General features: G+C 42.7%; 1 protein-coding gene across 4 annotated transcripts in view; it reads left to right on the top strand.

Moving 5' to 3' along the window:
- Window positions 1-26,932, top strand: part of lrrk1 (leucine-rich repeat kinase 1) — a 191,774-nt gene that overhangs the window by 42,083 nt on the left and 122,759 nt on the right. For all 4 annotated transcript variants that reach the window (XM_048615947.1, XM_048615946.1, XM_048615948.1 and 1 more), the window contains exon 3: window positions 10,482-10,648. In XM_048615947.1, the coding sequence (XP_048471904.1) occupies window positions 10,482-10,648 (167 nt within the window). The remainder of the gene's footprint in view (window positions 1-10,481; window positions 10,649-26,932) is intronic.

Here is a 26,932-nt window from a genome sequence, read left to right as displayed (position 1 = left end):
AAACAACTGCACCTCCCAGTCGCGAACCATTTCAACTCCCCCTCCCATTCCTCAGACGACATGTCCATCCTGGGCCTCCTGCAGTGCCACAACGATGCCACCCGAAGGTTGCAGGAACAGCAACTCATATTCCGCTTGGCAACCCTGCAGCCCAATGGTATCAATGTGGATTTCACAAGTTTCAAAATCTCCCCTCCCCCCACCGCATCCCAAAACCAGTCCAGCTCGTCCCTGCCTCCCTAACCTGTTCTTCCTCCCACCTATCCCCTCCTCCCACCTCAAGCCGCACCTCCATCTCCTACCGACCAACCTCATCCCGCCCCCTTGACCTGTCCGTCCTCCCTGGACTGACCTATCCCCTTCCTAACTCCCTACCTACACACCTTTCCGGGCCCCATCCCCGCCTCTTCGACCTGTTTGTTTCCTCTCCACCTATCCCTCTTCTATCCGCCTCCCACTCTCTCCCTATTTATTTCAAAACCCCCTTCCCCTCCCCCTTTTCTGATGAAGGGTCTAGGCCCGAAACGTCAGCCTCTCTGCTCCTATGATGCTGCTTGGCCTGCTGTGTTCATCCAGCCCTGCACCTTGTTGTCTCTGGCTTTTTCTGAGGTGGCTACTGGTTTTCCTGAGATTATAATTTTTTGTATGAATTTGGCAGCTTCTGTCCATACAGGTCGCTCTGATTATGGCCGGTTTATAAATATGGGGAAATGACTGGAATACGATGAGGATGAAGTATGTCTGACTGGGCACCTACTCTCATAGGCGCCATACTTGCTTCTGTCCTCTTCGTGGTTTGTACTACAGTACCCATAGTGCATGTCAGTATGGCGCCTGCGCACTGTAAGGTCTCAGGCGGGGAATCGATGGGAGTGGTGCTGTGGTGCTCGATGGGAGTTGTAGTTCTAAACCTGCGGCAGCGGCCGTCTGATTTGGAGAGTCGTGGATTAGAGGTGCACGTTTGTAAATGCTGGTTGTTTCCCCGTCATGGCGCCCAGAGCAGGCATAGGGCGTTTCCCAAGCGAGGCCTCTGTTCTCCTGATAACCCTCCTGAGAATCCACCCCTTCGCCCAAGCCACTCTCCCCCCAATTCCCCCAGGCTGAGCAGGTAATACCCGACATTGTCCAAAACGGGGTCTGGCAGACCAACTCAACGATCAAGTGACTAACTCCACAATATTAACAAATTGCCAAAAAAAAATCATCAGTTATCATCTGCATCACATACAGAGTACAATTGTAAGGGAGGTGCAGAAACAGAGTGAAACATTAACTTTGATTTGTCTCCACAGATGCTGCCAGACCTGCTGAGCTTTTCGAACAATTTCTGTTTTTTGTAGCAGTGATTTGGGTTGTTTGTGTTCCTAAATCATTGAACTGGTCGAGAGCGCGGTTGATAAGGATTATGTGTATTTATAAACTGCAGTAATAGTAATAATCACTGGAGTCAGCTTCAGCTGGTGTTTTACGTCCAGGTCTGGATACCAAACTTTAGAAATATGTAAAGGCATTAGCAAAAATCCAATGAAGATGGAGGGCAATATTTTCAGGAATGGCAGATAGTTTGGAGAAACTGCAGCGATTCTTTTTGGAAGACAGGAGTTTAATGGAGGTATTAAGAGTCATGGGGGGATCTGGAAAATTAAGTAGAAAGCATCGGGTGCGTTAGTGGAAGGACCGAGAACTAGAGGGCATAAATTTTAAGGGAATTGCCAAAGCAAGGCTACAGAAGTGAGAGTATAAACTTATTCATACAGCAGGTGAGGTGCTGCAATTTGGAAAGACAAATCAGGGCAAGACTTATACACTTAATGGTAAGGTTCTGGGAGTGTTGCTGAACAAAGACCCCTTGGAGTGCAGGCCCAAAATTCCTTAAAAGTGAGCCACTGGTAGATACGATAGTGAGGAAAGAGTTTGGTATGTTTGCCTTCATTGGTCAGTGCATTGAATAGAGGAATTGAGAGGTCATGTTGCAGCTGTACAGAACCTTAGTTGGGCCACTTTTGGAATAGTGTGCGCAATTCTGAGCTGCCTGCTATAGGAAGGATATTGTGAAACTTGCAAGGGTTCAGAAAAGATTTACAAGGATGTTGCTGGGGTTGGAGGGTTTGAGCTGTAGGGAGGGGCTGAATAGGCTGGTACTAATTTTGTGGAGCATCAGAGGCTGAGGAGTGACCTTATAGAGGTTTATAAAATCATGAGGGCATGGATAGGTTAAATTCACAAGGCCTTTACCCTGGGGCGGGGGAGTCCAAAACTAGAGTTTAAGATGAGAGAGGAAAGATTTAAAAGGGATCTAAGGGGCAACTTTTTCATGCAGTAGGTGGTGCATGCGTGGAATGAGCTGCCAGAGGAAGTGGTGGAGACTGGTATAATTACAACATTTAAAAGGCATCTGAATGGGTTTATAAGTGGGAAGGATTTAGAGGGATATGGGCCAAATGTTGGCAAATGGGACTAGATTAATTTAGAATATCTGATCAGCATGGACGAGTTGGACTGAAGGGTTGGTTTTCATGCTAGACATCTGTGATGGAGGAAGATTTAATCATGGCTGGAAATTGGATTATTATCTGAAGAGAAATAATTTGCAGTACTACAGAGAAAATGGTGTTGGAATTGGAACTACCTGAGTTGCTGTTGCAGAGAGCTGAGGCAGACACAGTGGGCTGAATAGAACCTGCAGCGTAGTCGTAAAATGCTTATGATGCAGAAAGAGACTAATTGGCCTGTTGTTTCTGTGCTGGTTTTCTGTAAAAGCAACTCAGTCAGTTTCACTCCTCCTGCCCCTTTACCTTGTAACCCTACAAATTTTCTGTACAGGTTCTTAACCAGTTCCCTTTTGAAAACCCGGTTTGAATCTGCCTGTACCACACTTACAAGCAGTGCATTCGTGATCCCAATTAATTATTACGCTTAAAAGGTCTTCCACCTTGTCTAAGGCTTCTTTTACCAATCATCTTAAATAGGTGTACTCTATTTCTTGATCCTTCTGTCAATGGGTCTTGGTTCTATCTACATTGTCTAGACTCCTTATGGTTTTGAATGCCTGTATCAAAGTTTTCTCAACGTCCTTTTCTTTAAGGAGACAGCCACAGCTTCTTCAATCTATTGGTCTCATACCTGAAACCATTCCAGGATGTCTTTTCTGCACCCTATTCAATGTTTTCATTCTTCCTAAAGTATAATCCCCAGAATGAAATACAATTCTCTTGTTGAGTCTGATTGTACGGACCAGATTTTTGTTCCAGATCAGGTGTGTAACCAGAGGAAATTTCAGCTCTGTGAACCCAACCTTTAAAAATGAGCAGTTGACTTATGATTTTTGTGGAGTTGGCCAGGTGACCTGGAAAGAACCCAGGATGTTGCCAATTCCTGAGACTAGGTAGGTGGAAAGCCTCCCTCAGCTCCAGTACAGTGGTCAAAATTAAAAAGTGAAAATGAAAACAAAATACTTTTTCTGCTCATTTCTTCTCATCTCCACCCACTCTTCATGCCTCCTTCAAGGCACCCATTCATCTTTACTCATGTCCATGGCTCTTCATACTGTCTTTCTCCCTCTCCCAATTTACCCTACCCTCGTGGGCCTTCATTGCTACCCGATGTCCATTTACCCTTTAAAGTCTCTGCATTAACCCATGCCCAGCTATGATTTCAACTATCCATCCCCATACCTCTTCAACCCTTCATACGCAATGTCCCTGAGCCATCCTGATGGTCCTTCATGGCCCATAAACCAACTCCCATTCCCCTTTCCTGCATCCTTCATGCTTCATAACAACTCACTTCATTTAAATGCCTAATCCCTTAAATGCTTTATATATAAAAAATAAAAACACAAACACCTCTATTCCTGAAGCAGTTGGAACTGTCATCAGAAATCTCACCTCATGGTGAGCATAATAATTTGAGACATCAGTCATGCAGCATAAATCCTTTATGTGAACAGGCACTAGGACTACCAGTACATTTTTTTGGAAAGTTCCTTTACATGTTTGGCATTGCCAATGAGTTAATGCACTTTATGGACATAAGGTAGTCAATAATTCCAAAGGGATTATTCTCTACCAAAGTTTCCTGGATAACATCCAAAGGAGTACCTTACACAATCTCTCTCTCTCCCCCACATTCCTCATACCTCACTGATGCAAACTATGCCTTTGTCCATCCCTCATTGTCCATCAAATCCCCTAATGTCATGCCCATTACCTATACCCATGGCCCTTGATTCTGCTGCCAACTTAATGCCTACTTCTACCCACTTCCCTCTCCCTCTTAACTTTCTATGCCAACACATTGAATATCCACAATTACCCAATCCACAGTGGGGGGATGGGGGAAATACAGTTGTAGTCTTTAAAAGTCTATATTGCACACTACACTCCTTTGAGAAAAATAGTCTCAGTCAAATAATATATTTTGACACTTCTTGACAGGTTGACACTTGTTTACACTTTTTGTTTACCTCTTGACAGTTCTTCACAAGCCTTGACAAGTTAGACACTTCCAAGGAGTTTACATACATTTATAGACAATCTTCTACGTAGTTAATAACCCTAAAGGATCCCTGCCATCCTCTGTCCCCAAAAGAGGATCCCTGATACAGCCATCTCAAGTTGTCGTGGAACCATATCTGCAGAGATCTTGGAAGGAGTGACCTGGCTATTATGATCACAGCTGATGGTTATTCTGGACAAGTCAGATTCCAGAGTAAAAACTGACTTAATAGACTGTACGTTTTATTTTTGCAGTTTGGTCACAGTGATGGTCAGTCACTGAACATAACAAGTGAGGCTGTCAAGTACTTTTTGTCAAAAGACAATAAATTTATTACACAAAGAAATGATAGCCTTACACAAACCTGACCATGATCTAAAAATCCTTTACAGATACTCAATCCCAATGAAACATCATTCCTATCTTCACTTTAAAATTTCTTGAGCTGAAAAGTTCACTAAGTTAGCCTTTGATGATTTTCTGCACATTCACAGATATGATTCTTGTTACTGTCTCTCCAAGACACTTATCCGCTTAGATTAATTTATTGATCTTTCTCAATGAAATCTAAGACATAAACTCAAAGCTTTGACTATTTAAGTGAGTAAACAGCATATTTGTTGGTATGAATCTTTCCTTCTGGCCTCTTTGGCCCACAATGTCTGCACCAACCATGATGCCATTGTAAACTAATCTCATCTGCTTGCACGTGGTCCATATCTTCCTTTTCCCTGCCTGTTCATGTGTTAGTCTAAATGCCTCTTGATAGCGTATCTACCACCTCCCCTGGTCGCATGTTCCAGGCATTATCACCCTCTGTGTTTTAAAAAAAAAACACAAACCTTTCCTTGCACATTCTTTAAACTTTCTAGCTCTCACCTTAAACCTATGCATCCTAGTATTTGACATCTTCACCCTAGGAAAAATACTTATATCAGGTCACTCTCAGCCTCCAACGCGCTAATGTAAACAATCCAATTTTGTCCAATCTCTCCTTATAATACATGCCAATCCAGGCAACAACCTGGTTAAAAATCTTTATTGCACCATCTCCAACTGTTCTATATCCTTCCAATAGTGTGGCAAACAGAACTGCATACAGTACTCCAAATGTGGCCTAACTAAAGTTTTGTGCAACTTCAACATGACTTGCCAACTTTTATACTCATTGCTGGTGAATTCTGCATGGTAAAGTCTTGGTTAATTAGAGTCCACTGCTAGTCAATCAGCGTCTTTCTTTCATACAGTATAAATGTTGTTTTCACTTTGTTAGCATTTCTTGTGAAATAGCCTGATAAGTACAAGATGAAAAGATTTAACAAAATGCATCTTTTTTCAGCAATAGCCAAGTTTTCTCCTACCAAATGACTTAATAATTATATATTGTAAACTATCATCACAATCCAAAATAAATACACTGACAGGAGACTCACTCTAATCTCCTCACTCCAGGTTCTGGCCACCAAGAGCTCCACATTCCAATTTCGGTGGAGTCAGCTCATCAGTTAAACTTCTGTGAGAGCCTGTGTGTCCATCTGAACATTGAGCTCTGCAACCATGGTAGCAGTCTGAGCCTGTATGCAAAAATCAGTTTTATGTCCTTCGTTTGAGCTCCACTGCAACGTTGAGACATTAGATAATGTCTGTTTGACTTGTAGGGAAGCTGATAAAGTGGCGACAGACAAGATGTCCAGCATTTCCACATTGCAAAGATTGAGCCCCAAACTCTGTTCAGCTGGCCTTCTGTATGCTCCCTCATCTGTGAATGGAGGATCTATAGAGAACCTACAAATACACCAAGTGTTTTGATGCACATGTTTTCTTGTAGTCCACCGCAACAAAGTTCCCCTCATTTCCTGAAATACAGAATCATACGACACATTCAGCCTATCATGTTTCCATTGTTGTCTGAAAGAGCTGCCCAATTAGCCCTTTTCCCCATCATCCTGCAACTCCTCCCACCTTATCAGTGTACATCCACTTCCTGTTTGAAAGTCCCCACTGAAACTGCCTCCACTACGTCTCAGAGGCACTTTCCAGATCACAGTCACACATCATGCCAATTACTTTCCATCTCAGACAAAGAGCAAGTACGTGAGAAGCCTGTGGGCTGGGATTTGGCAGTTCAGTACATCGGGCAGCTCTACTCCATCAGAAGGTTAAGCATCCTCGTATAGCAAAGATCAAGCCCGGATATTGTATAGTTTGACTGGTAGTGTGTCTATGAACTACATGTATGTCTTTGATCACAGGGGCGACAAGGTCAGTTTGCTATATTAAATTAGTCCATTTTACCTTATTGTCATTATTTAATAATCAAGAGATATTTTGTGGTAGGTGAAGAGTTAAATTAGTTTAAAAATATCCTTCACAGCAACTGAAATCTGAATTGATTCCATTAATCACCAATTCAGTACTGTACAAATTCCTTTTTGCTGTTCAGTAGCTGATTGCTGATTTCCATTTATCCGTGTGCTAACGTAATGGAGATTGGATTTTTAAAAATACGCATATTGTCTTGTGCTATGTTTTATAAAGTCACGCTTGTTTTTCAGAATCTCCTTTCTTTTCTGTCAGTTCTCTTGCTGATTGGTGAACTACAAGTCTTAGAGATGTGCACATGTTTTAAACAATTACAGCAGAGCCCCTGTTGGTTTCGAAAGATGAATAATTAATAGGCTTGTAATACTGGCACAGAGGTTGTGAGCTGTGGACATGCTCAGAGGTCCCTGATTCAAACCCTTTGCTTTTGATGAGGAAAAATCAGAGACAATGTTTTCATATTTATGGATAAAATGAGAAAAAGCTGAGCTGGGTCAGTCTCTGGATATTAGTTAGTGACATCAACATCATGTCACTGCATCCCCCTTCAGCTACTGTCATTGTTACTATTAGTTCAAGATTACACTAATTTCAAGGTTCCTACTCCTTCCCATAATCTCTGGAATTTCCCTGAATAATGGAAGTCATGGTTTTGAATAACTGCCATAGGAAAAAGCTTGCACACTTAAATCAGAAGACTTCAGTTTAATATACCTATTCTGCTATGACATATTTACTCTTAGAATGTTTCTAATGCTCCTGTCCATAATTGCTTGTCCATAATCAGTACACTACACTAATACAGAAATTCTATTTGCTACAGCGAAAAGATGTAAAACATGAGAAGGCTGTATTTCATTGACATTCCTGAATTAGAGTTAAATGTAGGTAAAACTCAATATTGTAAATGATTATTTAAAAACCCAATGAGTAAACAAGTAATTCAGTCACGTAAACAGTTTATTATATAACTTATTCAACAAGTTTAATAACTCTGGCTCTAATGCTATAAACCATAAGCTACATTACATAACACCCAGCAGCTAATATTATAACTCAAGCCACCTGGGAGAAAAAGGGGGGAGCAAAACCAATGCCAGACCTGAGCCCAGTTACAGATGGAGAATGGGACCAGGTACTGGAGCAGAGGCCTGATGAGTGGAACAGAAGCTAGGCTCAGGTAGCAGAGATGTGTGAGGACTCCAGGAGCAGTGGTAAAGAAGCTAAGACCAGGTGTTCAAACAGCAGCCAGACTTAAGAAGCAGAACAGAGATGTTGAGATTGACTCCAGCATCTGCAGTCCTGACCGAGGTAAGTGTGGAGCTGGAGGAACACAGCAGGCCAGGCAGCATCAGAGGAGCAGGAAAGTTAATGTTTCGGGTTGGGACCCTCCTTCAGAAATAGGCTAATTTGTGGATCAAAACTGTTATGCTATTTTGGATCGAAACCATTCTCTGCTATTTGGCAGCAGAATGGTGCAGCGGCAGCATGCTGGGCCCATAACCCAGAGGTCAATGGATCAAAACTGTTCTCTGCTATTTGACGATAGAACAGAGATGCTGATCTTGGTAGTGTCGAGACTTTTGCTGAAGATTGGGCAGAATGCGAAGCCTGTGCAGAGTTAATAGTGTCCAAGCCTTTTCCTAGGCCAATTATTTAAAACCATGAACTCCATTATTCAGGGAAATTCTAGAGATAATGTGAAGAAGTAGGAACCTTGAAATTTGTGCTATCTTGAACATGTAGTAACAACAGCAGTAGTTTAAGGGAATGTAGTGATGATGTCACTAACTAATAATCCAGAAGAGATTGACACAGCTCAGCCTGGCCCTGCTTATTCTCACTTTGAACATTACCTCATCTAATTTGTCTCACTTTCTCCAAATGAAAGGTACCCACATGGGCTCTAGTCAGCTGCTATGTTGTAGGTGGTGGCACAATGGTACACGTTCGGGAGGGAGTTCCAAATCATTGACTCTCGACCCCATGAAGGCTCGTGACATCAAGTGAAATGTGGGCAAAGAAAACTCGTGCTGATTACCACCTATCCCACCTGCCTCCCAGATGATTCCGTTCTCCTCCATGTTGAACATCGGGTGGAAGAAACACAGGATGGCAAAGGCATGGAATGCACTCTTCCGAGGGATTTCAATGCCCATCAGCAAGAGTGGCTCAGGAATACCACTACTGACTGAGCTGGCTGGGATCTGAAGGAAATAGTTTTTAGACTGGGCCTGCAACTGATGAGGGAACCAGAGACAGAGAGATCGACTTGAGCTTGTCCTCATCATCAACCTGTTATCAATCCATCTGTCCATGACTGCCTTAGTAGGAATGACAACTGCACAGGCCTGGTGGGCATAGAGTCCCGTCTTCACGTTGGAGATACGATACATCATTTATGTGGCACTCCCACTGTGCTAAAATCTAGAAATTCAAAAAAGGAAATCAGTGAGTCATTGTAGGCTATCAGTACCACCAGGATTGTTTTCAAGTATAACGTGTAAACTCATGACTTGGCATATCCCCCACTTTTTCATTAACCATCAAATCAGGAGATCATCTCTGCTTCAAAGAAGAATGCAGGAGACAGCGTGAGGACAAGCACCAGGCATACCTAAAAATTAGATGCTAGTCTGGTAATATTATAACTACTTGTGCCAAACAAAGCAATAGATAGATCTGTTGATTACAAGATTGTTTTACTCTGATCTAAGCCCTGCATTCCTGCCATATTCAGTCACAATAGGTGTGGACTATCAAACAACTAATTGGGGGAAGAGGGTCCCCTAATTCTCCCCAGTGGGAGAATCCAGCATGTCAATACAAGTGACTAGACTGAAGCCTTTTCTTCCATCTTCAGCCACAAGTGGCGAGTGGAAAATCCATCTTGGCCTCGTCCTGAGGTCTCTTAACATCACAAATTTAATCTGATTCACTCAATGTGAAATCAAGAAATTGCTGAAGGCATTGGACACTGCAAAGACTACACCCTCTAAACATTCAGCAATAGTACTGAAGACTTGTGCATCAAAGCTTGTTGCACCCCTTGCTAAACTTCATAGCCCTGTGTAGAATTGCCCAGGTATATCCTTGCCACAAGAGCCCAGCAAAATCCAGAGCAAGAGAAGTCCTAATGAGGTAGAACTGGCTGTTGTCAGTGTAAATCTAAAGCATGATATGCATTCAGATGATAACATCAAGGGTGCATGGAAATGAGAAATGGGAGATTTGGGGATACTAGAGGCAACAGTGCATTGTGAGCATAAACTAGTAACAGTATGAACAGGGACCAATAACTAATTTGCACTTCATTCTAAAATTACATCACTTTTTACTAAAGCTGAGACTGCATGATTCTTTAACCTTGATTTGTGAAGCTTTCCCCAGCCCTTCCCAATACCATGAATTTAGAGCCACCTGAGAGGGAAATTTTGTGCTGAGGATTGGTACTCAGACTCTTGCCTATCACAGTAAATATTCAACCCATTATTGTGGTTGGATTTAACTCCTAAGCTGCAGTGATGAAAATATAAATGTCATGCAACTCTATTTCATGTTTCTTAACCCAGAAGAGGAATAAATAGTTTATGTAATAGGAGCTGAAGATATATACTGTAACAGCGTGAATCTGAGAATCTGAACAATGCCTTTGTTTGCAGACACAGTTCCTGAGATTATGGGAAGCAAACAATCTGGGTTGGGTGGCTTACCCATCGAACAGTGTCCAACCCTCAAAAACATTCAGGCAGCGTACAGTGCAGGGGAGGTGGAAAGAGCTCAACAGCTTGCCAGACTGCATTTGGAGGCAAACTACCAAGTGGAGAAGGTAAGAATTTAAAATGATCTTTAATTGATTGAAAGTTCATTCTTTTACATTGAATGAAGTGTGTGTGTGTGTGTGTGTGTGTGGGGCAGGGGAATGGTGGTAAATACAGCCTATCCACCATCTAGAAGGCACAACTCAGGGCTGTATTGGAATATTCTCCACTTGCCTGGAGATGAGTGCATTTCCACTCGGTTTGGCACTACCCAGGACAATGCCACCACTTGTAGGTGGTCTTTGGAGTGTCAGTCAGGAACTCTCAACTGGAGAGGTGTACTAAATGCTGCTAACAAACCAAAATATTAATCCCTATAATTCACTTTTATTTAGGATCAAAGGATATCATTCCCAGACTTTTTCTTTAATCGAAAGTAGAGTACAGAAGAAACTTGTTATCCCACTCCCTACCCTTTTGAAATTACTTCTACCCTGTAAAATTTCCCCTTCAAATATTTATCTTGTAATGTCCTAAATGTTGTTGTTGAACCTGCTTCTACTGCCTGTCAGGCAGTGCATTCCAGATCACAGTAACTAGCTGTGCTTCAAGAAAAATCTCCGCTCCTCATGGTTCATTTGCCAATCACTGGAAATTTCAATTTCACTTTACTTTCTGGATCAAAACTGTTCATTACTTTGATCCAATTTATTAATTCTCCACTTAATGCTCCCTACTCTAAGGAGGATAATGTCCAACTTCTCTAGTTACTCCAATTAAATATAATGTGTATTATTTATTCAGATATATTTATGCTGGTGCCTTTATAATGGCATGTGAGCTGCAAACCTCTAACTAAAGTGAATCCGTAAACCATGCAAGGAGAGGATTATTAGACTAGGTTTCTAGTGATCCTTCTACACCTTTCTTGCACCTCAATCAATTAAACTTCAGTTGATGTGAACCACCTTTTATTGTCCAGTCCAAAATAAATGAATTGTTATATAGACCAAACCAATCACACTTGGAATGCTGTATATAGAGTGAACCTGCCAAATCTCTCTCCCACCAGAGTAAGCAAAAAATTAAATCAGACACAGACAGGAAATAGGAGCTTTGGATTATAGTAAATATTGTTAATTGACTAATCCTGACAGATTCAAAACTATTGAAGTGTTTGCATCAGCTTGGTGTTCACTGTACAATATTGAGAGATGGCAAGGCTATATTTCTGCATGGCCAGCTTTGCTAACAGTCTTTAAAGTCAGTTAGGCTGTCGGGCTGACGGGCTACTCATTTTGAATTGAATTATTCCTGAATTTTGTACTACCTCCTCATCATCCATTATAGAGTTGGATGGAGGTGGACTTGTATTCTCTCTGGTCACTTGTGCAAGGAATGCCTAGAAGTAAGAAATAGCTGCAGCAGAAAGCAGTATAGCCCATTGAACTAGCTCTGGCATTCAGTAACACCACAGTTGATTATAAGATCATAAATAGGAATTGGAGTGGGCCATTTGGTCCATCAAGCCTGCTAAGTCATTCAATGAGATCATGGCTTATCCGACATTCTTCGTGTCCACTTTCCTGCCCTTTCCTGGTAATCCTTTATTCTCCTATTGATCAAGAATCTATCTATCTATCTCAGCCTTTAAATATACTTGAGGATTCTGCCCCTACAGCTCTCAGTGGCGAGGAGTTCCACAGAATCTCAAACCTGTCTGAGAGAAATTCCTCTTGATCTCAGTCTTAAATTGGTGCCCCTTTATTCTGAGACGACACCATCTGGTGCTGGACTCTCCCATGAAGGGAAATATCTTATCAGCATTTACCCTGTCAAGCCCCTTGAGAATCCTATGTATTTCAAGGAGATAGCCTCTCATTCTTCTAAACTTCAGTGAGAAGTGTTCCAAACTCTTTAGCCTTTGCTCATAAGACAATTCCTCCATACGAAGATCATCCAAGTGAGCCTTCTCTGAAAAAATATATTTCCTTACACAAGGGGACCAAAACTGCTCTCGGTACTCCAGATGTGGTCTGACTAGTACCTTGCACAGTTGCAGTAAGACTTCCCTACTCTTATACTCGACCCCACCTTGAAACAAGGGCCAACATTTCATTAACAACAAGAACAAAAACAAAAGTTGCTGGAAAAGCTCAGCAGGTCTGGCAGCATCTGTGAAGAAAAATCAGAGTTAACATTTTGGGTCCAGTGACCCTTCCTCACAACATTTCATTAAGCCTGAGATAGTAGGAACTGCTGATGCTGGAGAATCTGAGACAACAAGGTGTAGAGCTGGATGAACACAGCAGGACAAGCAGCATCGGAGGAGCAGGAAAGCTGATGTTTCGGGTCTATTTCTGAAGAAGGGTCTAGACCCGAAACGTCAGCTTTACTGTTCCTCTGCTGCTTGTCCTGCTGTGTTCATCCAGCTGTACACCTTGTCATTTCATTAAGCCTTCCTGTTTACCTGGCTTCCTGTGTTTGTGCACAAGTACCCCAAGTCCTTTCATGATGCAGTTTTCTGCAGTTTTTCTCTATTTAAATAATATTCCATTCCTTTGCTCTCTCTTCCAAAATGAACAACTTCACATTTCCCCACGTCCTCCATTTGCCAACTCCTTGCCCATTTATTTAATCTTTCAATATCTCTGCAAACTGTTTGTTTGTATTCCTTTCTCAACTTGCCTTTCCACCTAATTTAGTGTCGTCTGCAATTTTGGCTACAGTACATTCGCTTCTTTCCACCAAGTCATTATTATATATTTGTAAACAGTTGTGGGGGTCTAGCACTGATCCCTATGTAACCCACTGATCGTGGGTCACCAGCTTGAAATAGAATGCCTTATTCCCATTCACTGTTTCCTGCCCATGAGCCAGTTCTCTCTCCATGCTAACATGCTACGTCCAACACCATGGGCTCTTATGTCTTGAGGTATCATGTCGAATGTATTTGGACTTCCAGAAGACAATGAATCTACTGGTTTTCATCGATCCATTCTGATTGAGACTTCCTCGAAAATCTTCAATAAATTAGGCACACAGGATTTCCCTTTCCTGAAACCATGCTGACTCTGCTTGATAAGATCATGATTTTCAAAATGTTCTGCTATTACTTCCTTAATAATTTATTGCAGCATGTTAGGCTAATCAACTATAGTTACCTGCTTTTTGCGCCCCTTCCTTTTTGAAGGGGCCTATGTTCAGTTTGGCCTCTCTCTTCCTTTTTATATATTTAAAGCAGCTCTTATTCTCACTTTTTATATTCCTCGCTAGTTTGCCCTCAGTTTATTTTATCTGTCTTTATTATCTTTTTAGTCCTGCTTTGCTGGATATTGAATTTATCCCAGTCTTCAGGGCTATCACTGACTTTGGCCTCCTTATATGCTTTATCTTTCAACTTAATATTTTCCTTAACTTCCTTTGTTAGCTATGGTTGGTTTATCCCTCAGAATCTTTCATCCTTACTGCGATGTAATTTTTTTGAGTCATGAATTACTTCTTTAAATGTCTGCAACTGCTTACTTACTGTCATTCCTGCTAGTCTATCTGCCCTGTTCACTTTAGTTAACTCTGTCCTCATTTACTTGTAATTCCCTTTACTTAAGTTAAACTTTATTATTTCTGACCCAAGTTTCTCACTCTCAAAATGAATATTAAATAGTAGTTATGATCACTACTTTCGAGATTGCCTTTTACTGGGAGGTCATTTATTAAACCTATCTCATTACCCGTAACCACATCCAAAATAGCCTGCTTCCTGGTTGACTCTTCATATATTGCTCTAGGAAGCTATCCCTAATGCACTCTATGAATTTGTTGTTATGGCTACCTTTTCCAGTTTAATTAACCTGAACAACATGAAGGTTAAAGTCACCAATAATTATTGTTCTATCCTTGTTACACGGTCCTATTACTTGTTGATTTATAGCCTTTCCTGGAGAGTGGCTACTGTTTGGGAGTCTGTACACTGCACCTACCAATGTCTTCTTTCCATTACAGTATTTACATCTGTCCAAATGGACCCTAGGTCATTGATCACATCTGTCCTCATGTTGTTTCCTAATAACAGTGCTACTCTGCCTTTTCCATTCCTCCTGACTCTCTGAATGGTCTCCAATATCCCTGAATGTTAGGGGACAACGTTCCGGCAATAATACTGAAGACTTGTCATCCAGAACTTGCCGCTCCCCTGCCCAAGCTGTGCCAGCACATCTGGAACACTAATATCCAAAAATGTGCAATATTGCCTCGGTATATCCTGTACACAAAACGTAGGATAAATCCAACCTGGCGAATTACCACCCCATTAATCTACTGTCGATCATCAGTAAAGTGATGGAAGGTGTCATCAGGAGCACCTGCTCAGTGACTCCCAGTTTAGAATCTGTCAGAGCCATTCAGCTCCTGACCTCATTACAGCCTTGGTTCAAACATGGACAAAAGAGCTGAATTCCAGAAGTGAAGTGAGGCTGACAGCTCTTGACACCAAAGCTACATTTGTGTGTGACATCAAGGACCCCTAGCAAAACTGGAATCAATAGGTTTCGGGGGCAAACTCTCCACTGGTTGGAGTCATACCTGGCACGTAGGAAGGTGGTATTAGTAGTTGGAGGCCAGTCATCTCAACTCCAAGACATCCCCGCAGAAGTTCCTCAGGGTAGTCTCTCAGGCTCAACCATCTTCAGCTGCTTCATCAATGAACTTCCTTCCATGAAAGGGTCAGAAGTGGGGAGGTTCTCTGGTAACTATGCAATGTTTAGCACAATTTGTGACTATCAAATACTGAAGCAATCCATGTTCAAATGCAACAAGATCTGGACAAACCAGGTTTGGGCTGACAAATAACAAGTGGCATTTGTGCCACACAAATGCCAGGCAATGACTGGGCAGCATGGTAGCTCTGGTTCGCATTGCCTCACACCACAAGAGATCCGGGTGTGAGTCCAACCTCAGGTGACTGTCTGTCTGTGTGGAGTTTGCACATTATCCCCATGTCTGCGTGGGTTTCCACTGGGTTCTCTGGTTTCCTCCCACAGACCAAAGATGTGCAAGTTAGGTGGACTGGCCATGATAAATTGCTCAGTGTTCAAGGACGTGTAGGTTAGGTGCATTAGCTGCAGGAAATGCAGGATTACAGGGATAGGTTAGGGGGAATGGGTCTGGGTGGGATGCTCTTCGGAGGGTCAGTGTGACTTGTTGAGTTAAATGGGCTGTATCCAAACTGTAGGGATTCTATGATGCTCTGATCTCCAATAAGAGACAATCTAACCACCACTCCTTGACATTCAATGGTGTTACCAACACTGAATCCCTCATTATCAACTTCCTTGGGGCTACCGTTGACCAGAATCTGAACTGGACTTGCCACATAAACTCCGTGGCTACAAGAACAGGTTAGAAGTTAGGAATACTGTGGTGAGTAAGTCACCACCTCAATCCGCAAAGCCTGTCCACCATCTACAAGGCACAAATCAAGAATATGATGGAATACTCCTCACTTGCCTGGATGGGTGCAGCAATCAACAATACTTAAGGAGCTTGACACCATCCAGGACAAAGCCTGCTTGATTGACACCATATCCACAAACATTCATTCATTCTGCCCACCGCCAATACTCAGTAGTAGCAGTGTGTACTTTCTACAAGAATCACTGCAGAAATTCACCAGTGATCCTTAGAAAGCACTTTCCCAAACCCACAACCACTTCCATTTAGAAGGACAAGAGCAGCAGGTAAATGGGAATATGTCCAACTGCAAGTTCCCCATCAAGTCACTCACTATTCTGACCTGGAAATATGTCGCCGTTCCTTCAGCGTCTCTGGGTCAAATCCTGGAAATCTCTCCCTAAGACCATTGTGGGTCAACCTGCAGCACATGGATTGCAGTGTTTCAAGAAGGCAACTCACCACCACCTTCTCAAGGGCAACTAGGGACAGGAAATAAATGCTTGCCAGCCAGCGACACCCATGTCCCATGAGTGAATAAACAAAGTCATATTCATTTACCTCAGATTTGAGCTGTAAGTTCATCTCCCTTAATTTGAATGCATTGTGTATTCAGGTACAAAGTCTTTAAGTTTGTTCGATTGTCAAATTTCCCTACAGTTTTATGGTTCCTTGGTATAATATGATATTCAGACATTCTGCCCCTTCCTTTTTTTTTCTGGTAATAATCATCCCCATCCTGCAATCTTACCTTATCCTTTACCTTTTGATTTTATAATTTTCCATATAACTGAATCCTCCTATATACTATTTAGTTTAAAGCTCTATCTACAGCATATACGTGATTCACCAGAACTCTGGTCCCAGCAGGATTCAGTTGGACCTTGTCCTATCGGAACAACTCCCTCTTTCCTCAGTAATGGTGTAAATGTCCCATGGATTTAAACCTGTTCCTCCCACACCAATTTTTTTGAGCATGCTTTTATCTCTTCAATTTTGTTGACCCTAGAGATTATACCTTTTTTGCTTTTTTAATTTAGCCCCTCGCTGCTCATATTCCCTCAGCAGAACCTCTTTCCTCTTTCCACCTACATCGTTGGTACCTCCGTGGACCACGACAACTGGGGATCTTCCCCTCCCACTCCAAATTCCTCTGCAGCCCAGATGAGATATCCTGAACCTGGCAAGCAATGCAGTCTTCAGAACACTCAACCCTGGCCACAGAGAGCAGTGTCTATTCCCCTGACTATGGTATCCCTGATTACAACACTTTTCTTTTTTCTCCCTACTTTTGCGTGGCGCTATGGTCAGTTTGCTCATTCTCCCAAAGACCCCACTAAAACCCACGCAGAGTGCAAGAATCACAAACCTGTTAGACAAGGAGAAGGACTGAGGTTCCTGCAGGATTATCTTCTGGAACCCTCTACCAGCTTCGCTTGTGTTTGCATCCTCCTGAGCTTCAATTTGTCCTGTTAAAAGACCTTACAAACTGAATCAAAAAGCCAACAAAAAACACCTCTTCCCCTCTGCACTGAAATCCCATGCCACTTCAGAATCTTGAACTATGTGTTCACGTGGGTTGTGTCTTACTCTGGATGTGATCTCTCCTTCCTGACCATACAAAGCTTATTGATCTGTATCAGCTCAGTTTTCCATGTCAACCCCATAGTCCCTTAGTGCTCGGAAATCTATTAGCACAGTTTAGAAAATATTAATGTACTGAGCGCCTGCGGTTTTCTCAGGTAGAGGTAGTGAAGATGTTGTTTCTCCTTTTCAATCCTAAATCCCAATCAAGTTCCAGACTCTGTCTCTAGGAGAAACATCCCTTCAGCATCTACGTTGTCAAAGTCTCTGACTATTTTATGTATTATAATTAGTGCACATGTTATTCTTCTGAACTCCAGAGAATACGCTGCTTGTACTCAATCTCTCCACATTAGAGATCCAAATTTCCAAAAGGAGCACAATTTATGCTGAACGGGAAAAGGTTACTGATTGGTTGACAAGTCAGCCCTGATAAGTCTCAGACAAGTCTCCTGGCCCTGATCAAATGCATCCCAGGGTGCTAAGAGGTGATGGGGGAAATAGCAAATGCACTGGTAATTATGTACCAAAATTCACTGGACTCGAGTGGTTCCCGATTGGAAAACAGCCAATGTGACGCCACTGTTTAAAAAAGGAAGGATCAAAAAGCAGGTAACTATAGGCCAGTTAGCTTAACTTCGGTAGTGGGGAAAATGCTTGAACCTATCATTAAGGAAGAAATAGCAAGACATCTGGATATAAATTCTCCCATTGGGAACACCCAGCATGGGTTCATGAAGGGTAGGTCATGTTTAACTAATTTGGTGGAATTCTTTGAGGACATTACTTGCATGGTGGACAATGGGGAACCTGTGGATGTAGTGTATCTGGATTTCCAGAAGGCATTTGACAAGGTGCCACACCAAAGGCTGCTACATCAGATAAAGTTGCATGGTATTACAGGTAAAGTATTGGCATGGATAGAGGATTGGTTGACTAGTGGAAAGCAAAGAGTAGGGGTAAATGGGTGTTTTTCTGGTTGGTGGTCAGTGGCTAGTGGTGTGCCTCAGGGATCAGTGTTGGGACCTCAGTTGTTTACAATTTACATAGATGATTTGGAGTTGGGGACTAAGTGTGTTATGTCAAAATTTGCAGATGACACTAAGATGAGTGGTAGAGCAAAGTGTGCAGAAGACACTGAAAGTCTACAGAGGGATATAGATAGTCTAAAAGAGTGGGCAAAGGTCCGGCAGATGGAGTACAATGTTGATAAGTGTGAGGTCATCCATTTTGGTAGGAATAACAGCAAAATAGACTGTTTTAAATGGTTAAAAAAATTGCAGCACGCTACTATGCAGAGGGACTTGGTGTCCTTGTGCATGAATCGCTGAAAATAGGATTGCAGGTGCAGCATGTAATTAAAAAGGCAAATGGAATTTTGTCTGTCATTGTTAGAGGAATGGAGTTTAAAAACAAGGAGGCTATGTTGCAACTGTATAGGGTCCTGGTGAGACCACACCTGGATTACTGTGTGCATTTTTGGTCTCCTTACTTGAGAAGGGATGTCCTAGCACTGGAGGGGGTACAGAGGAGATTCACTCGGTTGATTCCAGAGTTGAGAGGGTTGGATTATGAGGGAGACTGAGTAGGCTGGGATTATACTCATTGGAATGCAGAAGAATGAGGGGAGATCTTATAGAAACATAAGATTATGAAGGGAATAGATAAGGTGGAGGCAGGGAGGTTGTTTCCACTAGCAGGTGAAACTAGGGGGCATAGCCTCAAAATAAAGGGAAGCAGATGTAAGACTGAGGTCAGGAGGAACTTCTTCACCCAAAGGGTTGTGAATCTATGGAATTCCCTGCCCAGTGAAGTGGTTGAAGCTACCTCGCTGAATGTGTTTAAGGCAAGGCTAGATACATTTTTGAACTGTAAAGGAATTAAGGGTTATGGTGTGCGGGCGGGTAAGTAGAGCTGAGTCTGAAAAAGATCAGCCATGATCTTATTGAATGGCGGGGCAGGCTCAATAGGCCAGATGGCCTATTCCTGCTCATAGTTCTTATGTTCTTATGTATATTATAATGAGAATTCAGCAGGGATTGTCCTCACATTTTTATTAATTTATTAAAAATGTTCAATTCCTGGACATGTTCCTTTTTCCTGTAGAGGACAGCGTATGAATGTATGCAGCTTCCAGCAATGGTAAGTGAGCCCATTGCGAGCCTGACTGATTCTACAATTGGGCAGAACTTGCTGAACAATCCTGAGTATACTGAGAATTACATGAAAAACTAATTTTTAGATTATCTCATCTTTTCAAAAATATTCTACTTTGCTAAACAAAACAGAAATTGCTGGGGAAGCGCAGCAGGTCTGGCGACATCCGTAGAGAGAAAGCAGAGTACACAATTCAGATCAGCATCTCATTTTCCACTTGAGGACCCTGCAGCTTTTAGGTGTCAAGGTCGAGTTCAAAAATTTTAGTGCCTTGAACACACCTTCTGTGTTCTTTAGCCATCCCCGTTCTCCAGCCCCTGTCATGACATGATCAGTTTTCAGCACTGCCTCCAACAAATGGTCTCCACTTTCAACTCTTTTTTTTCTTCTCTTTTTTTTTCTTTTTTATGCTTTGCTCTCTCCCTGGCTTACCATTATCCACCCCTTTTGTCTGCCTACCTGTCTTTCTGCCCCTCTGAGCTCCATCTCCAGTTATCACTTTTCCTTTTTATCTTTATTCATTCACGGGATGTGTGTGTTGCTGGCTAGGCAGCATTAATTGCCCATCCCTAATTGCCCAGAGAGCAGTTAAGATTCAACCACATTGCTGTGGGACTGGAGTCACATGTAGGCCAGACCAGGTAAGGATGGCAGTTTCCACAGCTGTATGATGTGGGAGCTAGCTGATCTCATTGAGAATGGCAGTGACCACATCTGCAGCAAGTGTTGGCTGCTTGAGGAGCTCCGGCTCAAAACTGAACTGGAATCCGAACTCCATGCGGCACATCCGGGAGGGGAAGAGATACCTGGATGCTGTGTTCCAGGAGGCAGTCACACCTAGTAGATTAACTAATGTTAATTTGATCAGCGGCCAGGGACAGCAGTGTGTGACTGCAAGTGAGGCAGGTAGAGAGACCCTGCAGACAGGAACACAGGAGTCGCAGTCCTTGACATTGTCCCACAGGCATGAGGCACTTGCTCCCTGTGTGGATGAGGAACAGGGCTGCAGGAAGGATGAGTCAACTGACTATGGCACCATGGTTCAGGAGGCCATTCAAGAGGGGGGATCTAAAGGACCGATTGTAGTTGTAGGGGATTCCATCATCAGGGGGATAGACAGTATCCTTTGCAAGCAGGATAGAGAGTCCCGCATGGTATGTTGCCTGCCCGGTGCAAGACATCTCTGACCGGCTTGAGAGGATATTAGAGAGGGAGGGGGAGGATCCAGTTGTTGTGGTTCACGTAGGTACCTACCAACAACATAAGCAGGACTAGGAAAAAAGACCTGTTTCGGGATTATGAAAAGCTAGGAACAAAACTATAAAGCAGGTCTTCAAGGGTCATACGAGCCATGTGCAAATTGGCATAGGGAGGCGAGGATCAGGGAAGTAAACACGTGGCTAAAAGAGTGGTGTGGGAAAGAGGGCTTCCTTTTCATGGGCACTGGCATCAGTTCTGGGACAGGAGGGATCTATACCGCTGGGATGGACTCCACCTGAACCTTACAGGGCCAGGTCCAGTGTTCTGGCGAAAAGGGTAAATAAGGTGGTCAATAGGACTTTAAACTACTAAGTAGGGGGGGAAGGGAGGAGTGAGCATACAGGGAGTATAACAATTAATGGAAGGCAAAGCAGCAGGTTAGCAGGTGACGAGGAAGCTTCAACTCCATTGAAAATTAGGAAAAAAGTTAAAGGGAAGGGAGAACTCCAGAGCTGTTAGTAATGGAGGTGATAGGACTCAAAAAGAAGGTGCAAAAACTGGCATAAGGGCACTTTATCTGAATGCTTGGAGCATTTGAAACAAGGTAGATGAGTTGATGGCGCGATTCATGGCATTGGCTATGATTTACTGGCCATTACAGAGACGTGGTTGCAGGATGGTCATGACTAGAAGTTAAATATCCAGAGGTATCAAACTGTTCGGAAGGACAGACAGAAAGGTAAGGGAGGTGGTGTTGCTCTGATATTTAGGGATGATATCAGGGCGGTAGTGAGAGATGATATAGGTTCTACTGAACAAAAAAGTTGAAACCATTTGGGTGGAAATTAGGAATAATAGGGAGAAGAAGTCACTGATAGGTGTGGTCTATAGGCCACCAAATAATGACATCGTGGTGAGGCGGGCAATAAACATAGAAATAGCTAATGCATGTAAAAATGGTACAGCAATTATCATGGGAGATTTTAATCTACATATAGATTGGTCAAACCTGGTCGGTCATGGCAGCCTCGAGGAGGTGTTCATAGAATGCATCCGCGATAATTTCCTTGAACAATATGTAATGGAACCTACGAGGGAGCAAGCTATCCTAGATCTAGTACTGTGTAATGAGACAGGAATAATTAATGATCTCATAGTTAGGGATCCTCTCAGGAGGAGCGATCACAGTATGGTTGAATTTTAAATACAGATGGAGCATGAGAAGGTTAAATCCAGTACCAATGTCCTGTGCTTAAACAAAGGAGACTATGAAGGAATGAAGGAGGAGTTAGCTAAGGTTGAATGGGAGCAAAAACTTTATGGTGGGTCAGTCGAGGAACAGTGGAGGACTTTCAAAACGATTTTTCAGTGCTCAGCAGAAGTATATTCTGGTGATAAGGAAGAACTGTAGGAAAAGAGTCAGCCATGATGTCTAAGGAAATAAAGGAAAGTATCAGATTGAAAAATCACATACAAAAAAGTAGAGTAGTGGGAAACTAGTAGACTGGGGAATCGTTAAAGGCCAACAGAAAGTCACAAAAAAATTATAAAGGAAAGCAAGATAGATTATGAGAGTAAACTAGCTCAGAATATTAAAAACAGGCAGCAAAAGTTTCTATAAATATGTAAATCGTAAAAGAGTGGCGAAGGTAAACATTGGTCCTTTAGAGGATGAGAAGGCCAATTTAATAACTGGAAATGAGGAAATAGCCGAGGCATTAAACAGTTATTTTGTGTCGGTCTTCACAGTGGAAGACACAAATAACATGCTGAAAACTGATGGCAAGAAGGTTTAGCAGGTGAGGACCTAGTAACTATCATTATCACTAAGGAGGCAGTGCTGGGCAAGCTAATGGGGCTAAAGGTAGACCAGTCTCCTGGCCCTGATGAAATGCATCCCAGGGTACTAAAAGAGGTGATGGGGGAAATGGCAAACATACTGGTAATTATTTACCAAAATTCACTGGACTCTGAGGTGGTTCCCACAGACTGGAAAACAGCCAATGTAACGCCGCTGTTTATAAAAGGAAGTAGATAACATTGGATAAACGTATGGATGATAATGGAATAGTTTAGGTTAGATGGGCTTCAGATTGGTTTCACAGGTCGGCGCAACATCGAGGGTCGAAGGGCCTGTACTGCGCTGTTATGTTCTATGTTCTAGACAAAAAGCCGGTAACTATAGGCCAGTTAGCTTAACTTCGGTAGTGGGGAAAATGCTTGAACCTATCATTAAGGAAGAAATAGCAAGACATCTGGATATAAATTCTCCCATTGGGAACACCCAGCATGGGTTCATGAAGGGTAGGTCATGTTTAACTAATTTGGTGGAATTCTTTGAGGACATTACTTGCATGGTGGACAATGGGGAACCTGTGGATATAGTGTATCTGGATTTCCAGAAGGCATTTGACAAAGGCTGCTACATCAGATAAAGTTGCACGGTATTACAGGTAAAGTATTGGCATGGATAGAGGATTGGTTGACTAGTGGAAAGCAAAGAGTAGGGGTAAATGGGTGTTTTTCTGGTTGGTGGTCAGTGGCTAGTGGTGTGCCTCAGGGATCAGTGTTGGGACCTCAATTGTTTACAATTTACATAGATGATTTGGAGTTGGGGACTAAGTGTGTTATGTCAAAATTTGCAGATGACACCAAGATGAGTGGTAGAGCAAAGTGTGCAGAAGACACAAAGTCTGCAGTGGGATATAGATAGTCTGTGAGTGGGCAAAGGTCCTGCAGATGGAGTACAATGTTGATAAGTGTGAGGTCATCCATTTTGGTAGGAATAACAGCAAAATGGACTGTTTTAAATGGTAAAAAAAATTGCAGCACGCTACTGTGCAGAGGGACTTGGGTGTCCTTGTGCATGAATCGCTGAAAGTAGGATTGCAGGTGCAGCATGTAATTAAAAAGGCAAATGGAATTTTGTCTGTCATTGCTAGAGGAATGGAGTTTAAAAACCAGGAGGCTATGTTGCAGTTGTATAGGGTCCTGGTGAGACCACACCTGGAGCACTGTGTGCAGTTTTGGTCTCCTTACTTGAGCAGGGATGCCCTAGCACTGGAGGGGGTGTAGAGGAGATTCACTCGGTTGATTCCAGAGTTGAGAGGGTTGGATTATGAGGAGAAACTGAGTAGACTGGGCTTATACTCATTGGAATTCAGAAGAATGAGGGGAGATCTTATAGAAACATAAGATTATGAAGGGAATAGATAAGGTGGAGGCAGGGAGGATGTTTCCACTAGCAGGTGAAACTAGGACTAGGGGGCATAGCCTCAAAATAAAGGGAATTAGATTAGGACTGAGGTCAGGAGGAACTTCTTCACCCAAAGGGTTGTGAATCTGTGGAATTCCCTGCCCAGTGAAGTGGTTGAAGTTACCTTGCTGAATGTTTTTAAGGCAAGGCTGGATAAATTTTTGAACTGTAAGGGAATTAAGGGTTATGGTGAGCAGGCGGGTAAGTAGAGCTGAGTCTGAAACAGATCAGCCATGATCTTATTGAATGGCGGGGCAGGTTCGAGGGACCAGATGGCCTACTCCTGCTACTAGTTCTTATGTTCCTTTCCTAAAGAACAGTAGTGAACAGATGGGTTTTTCCCAACCATTGACAATTGATTCATCATCAAGATTAGATTCCTAATTCCAGATATTCATTGAATTCAAAATCTACCATTTGCCGTGGCAGGATTTGAACCCAAGTCCCCAGAACATTATCTGGGTCTCTGGGTTAACAGTCCAGGGATATTCCCACTAGGCTATCGCTTCCCCCGGCTATAGTTAGTTCTGAAGAAGGAACATTTTGGGTCCGGTGATAACTGTTTCCTCTCCATGGTTGCTACCAGATCTGCTGAGTTTCTCCAGGTACTTCTGTTTCTGTATTAGAGTTCCAGGATCCGCAGTTCTTTGTTCTGTTCTACTTTTCTAACCCTCTTGCCAAAATGCATAACTTAACACATCTGCATCTTCTTGCCCAATATATTCATAGACTCAAATTAATGGGACCACATTGCAGCTTCTGTGCATCGTCTTCAAAATTAGCCCAGTGTTCATTTTGGATTTAAAAATTGGCATCAGGTGAAAAACAGTGAGTCATGCACAATGGTAGACAGTGTTGTTCCTGAAGAGTGAGTGCCAGTGCCACTACGATCTTAACATATCTCATTGACTTAGGTTTTGGAACACAGTATAATTTCAAAATGTGTTGATAATATTGAACTTGGAGATGTGGGACACTGTGAGGATGTTACCAGTCTACTGTAACAGGATATAATAAGGGTATGAGAACGGACAAGTGGGAGATCAAATTCAATACAGAAGTGCACGTGAACATTAAATAAAGCCTCATAACAAAGACACAACACTATATAACTTTCCATATAATAATGGAGAAGTCTAACATACCCCTGTAGCCATCAATGAATGTCAAACACAAGGCAAGCCAGTTTCTGGTTAGGTGTCTGATTAATTGGGGCTCTTAAACGTGTTTGATACACACATTTATAAAGGGTGCATATATTTTGCAATATTGACAAGTTAAAAGTGCAATTTTGTTTGAAAATCCACATGATATCTTCATGCTATCACAAATTCCTTAGTTCTCTAAACTTTAGTGGGGAAGGAGGGATAATGGTTGAGTGTGGACAGATGGGGGCAGACAGCTTCTTGAGGCACCCTCTGCCTGTCTTCACTTTATTATGGCCCTGAGGACCCTACAGGAGAAGGTGGAGGTTTAGTGAATTAACAAATGCTAACTGATCCTCAGCACACATACTGGTCTATTGATGTTAGTTTATATTCAGACTCTCACTCAATCCTTTGGTGCTGTGCAGTCCTGAGGTTGATTGTGCATTCGTCTGCTCTATACATTTGCTTAAATACATAGCCTGGTGCCATATTTCACTTTGCCATTTACCTGGGCAGACATTCTTCCTGCACTGCATTGTAGGTGACTCCAAAGTTGAAGACCTCCCTGTGATGTCTGTTCAGGTCTCCTTGGTCACCAGAAAGGTCTCCTATTGCCATCACCCAGTCAGAATCCATCTCACCATTCTCTGACAACCTACAGGAGAATCCACAGAGAAGTGCTTCTGAATTACTGGGCTATTCTATTTCTTTGCTCTGATATTTTGAATTGTGTTTGAAGAGGACTTCAATGTGACTGAGGGCTATGGTAGTCTGAGGATAACATATTTGAACGAAAGGGAGTTCGCTGAGGGAATACCTTTGAAGGGGCTAAAGCTGAAATAGAATAGAATCCCTACAGTGTGGAAACGGGCCCTTTGGCCCAACAAGTCCACACTGACACTCAGAGGATCCCACCCAAACCCATCCCCTTAATCTACACATCCCTGAACACTATGGCCAATTTAGCATGGCCAATCCACCTAACCTGCACATTTTTTGGATTGTGGTAGGAAACCTACACAGACATGGGGAGAATGTGCAAACTCCACACAGTCACCCAAGGGTGGAATTGATCCCGGGTCCCTGGCGCTGTGAGGCAGCAGTGCTAACCACTGAGCCACAGTGCCACCCAGGACGGTTATGAAGGTTATGGTTATGAAGTGTTGCAAAAACAAATTGACCAAGTGCAGAACACAGGTTGTTGTAGAAATACTGGCTTGATGCAGAGGCTTTGCTTTTCTAAGCAGCTCCTTTATAGCCCGTCTCGGCCTGCTGAACTGTCACCTGGCGGTACTGTCCTTGAATGCAGACCTGCCCCCTTGTGTTTTACTTGCCTGTCACTGGCTCTTCAAATTTGCAGATGAATCACATGAGTGCTGGCTTCTGACGCAAAAGCTGAAATGGTGCCTACTGATTTTGCTGTCAGAAACAGCACAAAGAAGGGCAGGACTTGCACAATTAATGGTAGGACCCTGGAGAGTGTTGTCAAACAGAGACCTAGGGGTTCAGATGCATGCTTTCCTTGAAAGTGGAGTTGCAGGTGGACAGGGTGATGAAGA

The sequence above is a fragment of the Rhincodon typus genome, chromosome 33 (assembly GCF_021869965.1).
Source record: "Rhincodon typus isolate 14 chromosome 33, sRhiTyp1.1, whole genome shotgun sequence".
Classification (NCBI taxonomy): domain Eukaryota; kingdom Metazoa; phylum Chordata; class Chondrichthyes; order Orectolobiformes; family Rhincodontidae; genus Rhincodon; species Rhincodon typus.
Note: the sequence above shows the minus strand (reverse complement) of the source record. Positions and strands in the feature narration are given on the sequence as shown.